Below are 9,575 nucleotides of genomic sequence, written 5' to 3' on the forward strand. Positions count from 1 at the left end.
TCTCTTAGTTCCCTCTCTCTCCACAGTCCTCTCTTAGTTCCCTCTCTCTCCACAGCCCTCTCTTAGTTCCCTCTCTCTCCACAGCCCTCTCTTAGTCATCTCTCTCTCCACTGTCCTCTCTTAGTCATCTCTCTCTCCACTGTCCTCTCTTAGTTCCCTCTCTCTCCACAGTCCTCTCTTAGTTCCCTCTCTCTCCACAGCCCTCTCTTAGTTCCCTCTCTCTCCACAGCCCTCTCTTAGTCATCTCTCTCTCCACTGTCCTCTCTGAGTTTCCTCTCTCTCCACAGTCCTCTCTGAGTTTCCTCTCTCTCCACAGTCCTCTCTTAGTCATCTCTGTCTCCACTGTCCTCTATTAGTCATCTCTCTCTCCACAGTCCTCTCTTAGTTCCCTCTCTCTCCACAGTCCTCTCTTAGTCATCTCTCTCTCCACTGTCCTCTCTTAGTTCCCTCTCTCTCCACAGTCCTCTCTTAGTCATCTCTCTCTCCACTGTCCTCTCTTAGTCATCTCTCTCTCTCCACTGTCTTCTCTTAGTCCCCTCTCTCTCCACTGTCCTCTCTTAGTTCCCTCTCTCTCCACAGTCCTCTCTTAGTTCCCTCTCTCTCCACAGCCCTCTCTTAGTTCCCTCTCTCTCCACAGCCCTCTCTTAGTCATCTCTCTCTCCACTGTCCTCTCTTAGTCATCTCTCTCTCCACAGTCCTCTCTTAGTTCCCTCTCTCTCCACAGTCCTCTCTTAGTTCCCTCTCTCTCCACAGCCCTCTCTTAGTTCCCTCTCTCTCCACAGCCCTCTCTTAGTCATCTCTCTCTCCACTGTCCTCTCTTAGTCATCTCTCTCTCCACTGTCCTCTCTTAGTTCCCTCTCTCTCCACTGTCCTCTCTTAGTTCCCTCTCTCTCCACAGTCCTCTCTTAGTCATCTCTCTCTCCACTGTCCTCTCTTAGTCATCTCTCTCTCCACTGTCCTCTCTTAGTTCCCTCTCTCTCCACTGTCCTCTCTTAGTCCCCTTTCTCTCCACAGTCCTCTCTGAGTTTCCTCTCTCTCCACAGTCCTCTCTTAGTCATCTATGTCTCCACTGTCCTCTCTTAGTCATCTCTCTCTCCACAGTCCTCTCTTAGTTCCCTCTCTCTCCACAGTCCTCTCTTAGTCATCCCTCTCTCCACTGTCCTCTCTTAGTTCCCTCTCTCTCCACAGTCCTCTCTTAGTCATCTCTCTCTCCACTGTCCTCTCTTAGTCATCTCTCTCTCCACTGTCCTCTCTTAGTTCCCTCTCTCTCCACAGTCCTCTCTTAGTTCCCTCTCTCTCCAGTGTCCTCTCTTAGTTCCCTCTCTCTCCACAGTCCTCTCTTAGTCATCTCTCTCTCTCTCTCTCTCTCCCTCTCCCTCTCCCTCTCCCTCTCCCTCTCCCTCTCTCTCTCCCTCTCTCTCTCTCTCTCTCTCTCTCTCTCTCTCTCTCTCTCCCTCTTTCTTTCTCTCTCTCTCTCTCTCTCTCTCTCTTTCTCTCGCTCTCTCTCTCTCTCTCTCTCTCTCTCTCTCTCTCCTAGTCCCCTGACTCTCTCTCTCTCTCTCTCTCTCTCTCTCTCTCTCTCTCTCTCTCCTCAGTCCTCTCCTAGTCCCCTGACTCTCTCTCCCCCTTAGAGGAAGCGGTTTGTGTGCAGACTGTGGCTGACTGGAACACCATGCAGTGTGCATGGGAAGCTGTAACTCGAGCCTAGCGCATTAAAAGTTCCACTGGACTAACAGTTTCTGCATGGAAGGATTTTGCGGTGGGCCGGTGTTAGGAATGGAGGGGACTCTACTGGGAGAGAGACATGTGCCTGTGTTGATGCGCTGGCAAAGCCAGACGGGACAGAGGGGGACACTGCCCCCTGTTGATAGAGAAGTGGTGTCAGGGGAAATATATTTGCAAAATCGATGTTGAAACTTGATGAACATGTTTTTTATTGTTAAACCATTATGTGTCACTAAAGCCTTGTATTTACATAACCAACTGCAGTGTACTTCTGATGTAGATACACATTACAACTGTGAGTTTCCATACGACTGAGCACCTTGGATTGGGCATAGCGTTTTCCTTATGGACTTATGCCATGTCATGCTTGAAATCACAGACCAGCAAGCCAAACACAATGTACCGAATTTATCACTGAAATATATGAGGAAAATTCCAGACTACTTTGTTGATATGGGAAATACTTGATAATAGGGCACCTGTGAACTTCAAAGTGCTTGTTATCAGACCTTTATATTCCACTATTAACAGCCTGCTCCACCCAGTGACTTACCTTCACATAGAGAGTCTGGGTCTGATTTCATAGCATAAGGGCAGCTACAAACTCTGTGCACTTGATAGAATGGTGGAATATAAAGGTCGTTATTGGATTTGAGATATACTGTAGTGCAAGAGTCTAGTGTAGGTGGGCCTAATATGACGTAGACTTGACATTGAGGGCCAGTTGAGACAGAGAAGCATTTAAACCACATCGGTTTAACCAGGATGACCAGTGGCATAAATATGATTAACCCAGACACACACTGCAGCCTTCTGATAGACGAACGTATGGAATATTGCTGCAATACTACAGTGGAAAACGTAAAATACGTTTTAGCCGCAGTTCTACTTACAGCCACTAGAGGGCAGTCTCCCATAACGGATATATTTGTGATAGTGTAGCTTTGGCCTTTCTGTGACATCTCAATTTTGCAGGAAGACTGGCTTTCATCACCGGAGGACGGGGTTGGAGAAATGTAACCACTCTCAAATTCACATACAGAGGTGTGAATGCAAGGACTGACCATCCATGATATCAAAAATATAGTTTTAGACAATATGTTGATTCTATAAAGCATTTGGCTGCATGTACATTGTTTATAAACATTGGAGTAAAACAAGCTTATATTTGGGGTTCTGATGGGTTACGGCAGTTGAACTAAGCTCATAAATGAGTAATATTCTTCAAAAATCTATGAGTATATATGATTCATTTATTAGCCCAAAATGTAATGTATCAACTAAGGATTCTAGCTAAAAGAAAATGAATAGAGGATCTTGAATGTTTTATTTAGTCTGAGTTAAAGCAGGAAACCCAGCAATCTGAAAAACAAAGAATTAAATCAGTGTTTATGAAAAGTGGACATTCCCCATAGAAAAATATAACATTTCAATTAGATACCACTATACACAACCAAGGTTGTCAAAGTCTGGGCCTGTAAACTCACTTTAATAAATATCTCACCACACATGATAAAATCCAGGGTCGAGGGACACGATCAGCGGAAGCATTCTGTCTCTTTACTTTGGACAGATGAGCTTGGAAACGGCCAGACCCAGGGCTCTGTAACCTCTGGGCCTGAGTTGCTCCTCTCCTCTCCAGTCCTCAGCCCAGTCACACAAGCCCCCAGCTCCTATTCCTGATCCCATTCCACTCCACCCCCCACCCCCTCTTGTGTCCTTCCAGTCCGCCCCTGCCTTTTAACAGTGTGGAACGGAATGTGAGAATGCTTCCAACATACAGGATGAATAATCCTGTCAGAGAATCAGATACATCAGAGTCACTAGTGACAAAAACAAATATGCTGCGATTCTTTGGACAAATGGTGGGTGAAAAATAAGTTGTTGTGCTTTCAGACTTTTCCAGATTTGATTAATTTCACATCTACACTCTTAAAGAAAAAAACGTGCTATCCAGAACCTGAAAGGGTTCCCTCTCCAGAACCTGAAAGGGTTCCCTCGCCTGTCCCCGTAGGAGTACCCTTTGAAGAACACTTTTTTGGTTCCACGTAGAACCCTTTGTGTTCCATGTAGAACCCTTTCCACAGAGGGTTCTGCATGGAACTCAAAAGGGTTCTACCTGGAACCAAAAAAGGTTATTCTATGGGAACAGTCAAAGAACCCCTTTGGAACTATTTTTTTTCTAAAAGTGTACAGAATCTGAATAAAGAATCAAGTAATTTTACACCACTGTGCCATGTGTTCTAAAATGTGTTCTAAAATGTGTTCTAAAATGTGTTCTAAAATGTGTTCTAAAATGTAAAGTTCATTTTCTCTCTGACCTATGCCACCCATTTTGAATATCTTCAATACATTGTAGTTTGTTGGTGTAATAAGTCGTGCCCCAGATGTGGATGAATATAGGCAGATGGTTTCTGAACAAAAATAACATTAATACACAGGGAAACGTGTTTTATTCCCCAGTTGAACTGTCTTAATGAAATTATATCTATTAATTAGCTCAACCTAGATCGGGCTGACCCCATTACATAGAATAGAGGACTTTGATACAGCTATGTGAAGATGCATTGACTCCAATACCAATCACATATGAGTATGTTTGTGATCATATAGAGGTCAGATAGTCCAGGCAGTACAGTGTGATCATATAGAGGTCAGACAGTCCAGGCAGTACAGTGTGATCATATAGAGGTCAGACAGTCCAGGCAGTACAGTGTGATCATATAGAGGTCAGACAGTCCAGGCAGTACAGTGTGATCCTATAGAGGTCAGACAGTCCAGGCAGTACAGTGTGATCATATAGAGGTCAGACAGTCCAGGCAGTACAGTGTGATCCTATAGAGGTCAGACAGTCCAGGCAGTACAGTGTGATCATATAGAGGTCAGACAGTCCAGGCAGTACAGTGTGATCCTATAGAGGTCAGACAGTCCAGGCAGTACAGTGTGATCATATAGAGGTCAGACAGTCCAGGCAGTACAGTGTGATCATATAGAGGTCAGACAGTCCAGGCAGTACAGTGTGATCATATAGAGGTCAGACAGTCCAGGCAGTACAGTGTGATCATATAGAGGTCAGACAGTCCAGGCAGTACAGTGTGATCATATAGAGGTCAGACAGTCCAGGCAGTACAGTGTGATCATATAGAGGTCAGACAGGACAGTGCATCTAGGTTTTGTGTTGAGATATTGCAGAGGGGAATGAAATGGTTGATAATGCATGGTTAACACCAATGTTATTCTGCAAGCCATTATTTTAGGTATTTCGTAGATGTCCTTGACACTGTAGCATTCTGCACAACATCTTTATTCCAATGTGAATAGTTCCTCTGCAAACATCTGAGGCTCCAGCATTGATTCACATATGAAGTTGAATGTCGGGGTTCTTAATGTCCAGTGAGTTTTACAGTGATGTTTCCCCTTATCTAAATAAAAGCTACTGTGAAGTGTCTTACAGTGTTTTCAGGAAAAATCATTGTTCTTAACAGGAAGTAGTCCCCGTATATCCATTGATTTGACACCCATCCTCAAGTAAGACTTCCTGCACGAATGGACGTAGACTGGAACTCACTCACTCACTCACTCACTCACTCACTCACTCACTCACTCACTCACTCACTCACTCACAAACACCCCCCTACACACATTCAACGAAGTCTCAGGGAAATGAAGAGGAGCCAGTTCAGAAGGGGAACCCCAGTGTTCGGGGCATCAGCTGATCTCATCAGCGGATATCGCACCAATTGGATTCACACTCTACTTACATGCAGTCTATTTAAGTTGACCAGTTCTACACATGATTCCTCAATGCCGGATGTTACGTTCACGAACTCGCTGGTGTCTCTTGCTGCCGTTGCTGCTGTAATTAGCTGTTACTCATTATGCTTGTTGTTTTCTGATATCCCAGCCCAGCCTCCACCTGTCTGGGTTCTGGGTTTCATCCTCCAGGGGATCTGATGTAGCATATCCTACTGACTGTCTGGAGTTCTATTATCATCATATGATGCTTGGCTCTGGCAGTGAGCTGCCCTGTAGGAGTAGAGTCCTAACTCTTGGTTCTGGCAGTGAGCGTCCTGAAGGAGCAGAGTCCTAACTCTTGTCTCTGGCAGTGAGCTGCCCTGAAGGAGTAGAGTCCTGACTCTTGTCTCTGGCAGTGAGCTGCCCTGAAGGAGTAGAGTCCTAACTCTTGGCTCTGGCAGTAAGCTTCCCTGAAGAAGTAGAGTCCTAACTCTTGGCTCTGGCAGTGAGCTCTCCATCACTCCTCTCTCCTCTCTCTCCATCACTCCCTCTCGCTTCTCTCTCCATCACTCCTCTCTCCAACACTCCTCTCTCCTCTCTCCATCCCTACCTCTCTCCTCTCTCCATCACCCCCTCTCTCCTCTCTCTCCATCACTCCTCTCTCCTCTCTCTCCATCACTCCTCTCTCCTCTCTCTCTCTCTCCTCTCTCTCCATCACTCCTCTCTCCTCTCTCTCCATCACTCCTCTCTCCTCTCTCTCCTTCACTCCTCTCTCCTCTCTCTCCATCACTACCTCTCTCCTCTCTCTCCATCACTCCTCTCTCCTCTCTCTCCATCACTCCCTCTCGCTCCTCTCTCCATCACTCCTCTCTCCTCTCTCTCCATCACTCCTCTCTCCTCTCTCTCCATCACTCCTCTCTCCTCTCTCTCATCACTCCTCTCTCCTCTCTCTCCATCACTCCTCTCTCCATCACTCCTCTCTCCTCTCTCCATCACTCCACTCTCCATCACTAATCTCTCCTCTCTCCATCACTCCTCACTCCATCACTCCTCTCTCCATCACTCCTCTCTTCTCTCTGCATCACTCCTCTCTTCTCTCTCCATCACTCCCTCTCTCTCCATCACTCCTCTCTCTCCATCACTCCTCTCTCTCCATCACTCCCTCTCTCTTCTCTCTCTCCATCACTCCCTCTCTCCATCACTCCTCTCTCCATCACTCCTCTCTTCTCTCTCCATCACTCCTCTCTCCTCTCTCCATCACTCCTCTCTCCTCTCTCCATCACTCATCTCTCCTCTCTCCATCACTCCTCTCTCCATCACTCCCTCTCTCTTCTCTCTCTCCATCACCCCCTCTCTCTTCTCTCTCCATCACTCCTCTCTCCATCACTCCTCTCTCCTCTCTCTCCATCACTCCCTCTCTCCATCACTCCCTCTCTCTTCTCTCTCTCCATCACCCCCTCTCTCTTCTCTCTCCATCACTCCTCTCTCCATCACTCCTCTCTCCTCTCTCTCCATCACTCCCTCTCTCTTCACTCCTCTCTCCATCACTCCCTCCATCTCTCTCTCCATCACTCCCTCTCTCCTCTCTCCATCACTCCTCTCTCCTCTCTCTCCGCCACTCCCTCTCGCTCCTCTCTCCACTCTCTCTCCATCACTCCTCTCTCTTCTCTCTCCATCACTCCTCTCTCCATCACTCCTCTCTCCATCACTCCTCTCTCCTCTCTCCATCACTCCTCTCTCTCCATCACTACCTCTCTCTCCATCACTCCCTCTCTCCTCTCTCTCCATCACTCCTCTCTCCTCTCTCTCCGTCACTCCCTCTCGCTCCTCTCTCCATCACTCCTCTCTCCTCTCTCCATCACTCCTCTCTCCTCTCTCCATCACTACCTCTCTCTCCATCACTCCCTCTCTCTTCTCTCTCTCCATCACTACCTTTCTCCTCTCTCGCCATCACTCCTCTCTCCTCTCTCTCCGTCACTCCCTCTCGCTCCTCTCTCCATCACTCCTCTCTCCTCTCTCCATCACTCCTCTCTCCTCTCTCCATCACTACCTCTCTCTCCATCACTCCCTCTCTCTTCTCTCTCTCCATCACTACCTTTCTCCTCTCTCTCCATCACTCCTCTCTCCTCTCTCTCCGTCACTCCCTCTCGCTCCTCTCCTCATCACCCCTCTCTCTACTCTCTCTCCATCACTCCCTCTCTCTACTCTCTCTCCATCACTCCCTCTCTCTACTCTCTCTCCATCACTCCCTCTCTCTTCTCTCTCCATCACTCCCTCTCTCTCCATCACTCCTCTCTCCTCTCTCTCCATCACTCCCTCTCTCTCCATCACTCCCTCTCTCTTCTCTCTCTCCATCAGTCCCTCCATCTCTCTCTCCATCACTCCCTCTCTCCTCTCCCTCCATCACTCCCTCTCTCTCCTCTCTCCATCACTCCATCACTCCTCTCTCCTCTCTCTCCATCACTCCCTCTCTCACACTCTCTTCCCCACACACGTACTAGCTGACGTGCAGCCTTTTGGCACTCACAGCCCGGGCAGTAGACTGCGACACAGCACACAGCTCTTTGGGCTCTGCCTCCCTCTCTCTCTATTCCACTGCAGCCTTCTCCTGTCCCAGGCAACACCAATCCCTCCATCCCTCTAAACATCAATAAGCTTCATTAGCTAGTCTGTAATCAGATTGGCAGAAAAAGAACAGGATGAGGGCAAGAGAGAGAGGAGTGCAGCCAGTGTTGGTGTGTAGGAGGGCTGAGAGGGGGGACCGGAGGGGGAGAGGGAGGGGAACGGAGCAGAGCAGAGCGTTTTCCTGTTGTAGTAACCACATGCTGCCTCCCTCCTGTTACTTCACTGCAGCACTCGGCAACAGCAGCACTGGGCAACAGCAGCACCACCACTTAGCGGGAGACACACAGTAACCCGGCTTTTCCCCCTCCTCTCTCTCTCTATCTCTCTCGCTCTCTCTCTCTCTCTCGCTCTCTCTCTCTCTCTCTCTCTCTCTCTCTCTCTCTCTCTCTCTCTCTCTCTCTCTCTCTCTCTCTCTCTCTCTCTCTCTCTCTAGCCCTCTCTCTCTCTCTAGCTCTCTCTCTTTCTCTCTGTGCGTGCTCAGCAGAGCTCTCCTCTCTCTCTCTTAGTGCGTGCTCAGCAGAGCTCTCCTCTCTCTCTCTCTGTGCGTGCTCAGCAGAGATCTCCTCTCTCTCTCTCCTGCGGCGTATTACAGCTTTGGTTTAAGTGGACACCGCTCCGCTCCTCGCCCACTGCCTCTGCATGACTGTCACAAAGGTAAGAGGACAAACCTGGGAAGGAGGAGAGATGTGGGGGTTGGGTGACAATCGAGACAGGACACGGCTGGTTTGGGGCTCAGCACTACATGGGTTGCAGTAGTTTGGTTGTCTTGTACCATACGTGTCCTTCACACTAACAGTCCTGTTACCAGGCAGGACTGGGACAGAGGGTTTCAGCGCTAACTGGGACAGCTGCTCATGGTGTAGTATTGTACTATGGACATGTGCACTGCTGTACAGCTAGAGGAGCAGGCGGAAGAGCATGCGTGTGTCTACTGGGGGTGAAAGTCAGTACCACAGTTGCAGGTCAAAACAGGGACACACAACAGTGCTTAGACTTTAGCTGACTGTTGATATCATACAGTATTGTACTACAGACTCATGAGAGGATGGGGATCTGGTGTGAGTTGACTTGGGGGTTGAAACTTGGGCTGTAGCAAGATACAGCAGGGTTTGAATTTAGCTGGTGGTTCTAGATCCAGTTAGAGTTCTGTGAGGTTCCGTATTGTAGATCTAGTTAGAGTCTAGTTAGAGTTCTGTGAGGTTCAGTATTGTAGATCTAGTTAGAGTCTAGTTAGAGTTCTATGAGGTTCAGTATTGTAGATCTAGTTAGTGTTCTGTGAGGTTCAGTATTGTAGATCTAGTTAGAGTTCTGTGAGGTTCAGTATTGTAGATCTAGTTAGAGTTCTGTGAGGTTCAGTATTGTAGATCTAGTTAGAGTTCTGTGAGGTTCAGTATTGTAGATCTAGTTAGAGTTCTGTGAGGTTCAGTATTGTAGATCTCCCTGTGTGTAAACATCAGTGTATTTCCCTGTGTGTAAACATCAGTGTATTT

General features: G+C 47.8%; 1 protein-coding gene across 1 annotated transcript in view; it reads left to right on the forward strand.

The window, feature by feature from the left end:
- The first annotated feature begins 8,192 nt into the window (after positions 1-8,192).
- Positions 8,193-9,575, forward strand: part of coro2ba (coronin 2Ba) — an 81,554-nt gene continuing 80,171 nt past the window's right edge. Inside the window, exon 1 of the mRNA XM_090223059.1 lies at positions 8,193-8,739. Within this exon, the coding sequence (XP_090079185.1) occupies positions 8,725-8,739 (15 nt within the window). The 5' untranslated portion in view covers positions 8,193-8,724. The remainder of the gene's footprint in view (positions 8,740-9,575) is intronic.

This window comes from Oncorhynchus mykiss, chromosome 26 (assembly GCF_057628025.1).
Source record: "Oncorhynchus mykiss isolate SJ-2025 chromosome 26, ASM5762802v1, whole genome shotgun sequence".
In the NCBI taxonomy this organism is placed as follows: Eukaryota; Metazoa; Chordata; class Actinopteri; order Salmoniformes; family Salmonidae; genus Oncorhynchus; species Oncorhynchus mykiss.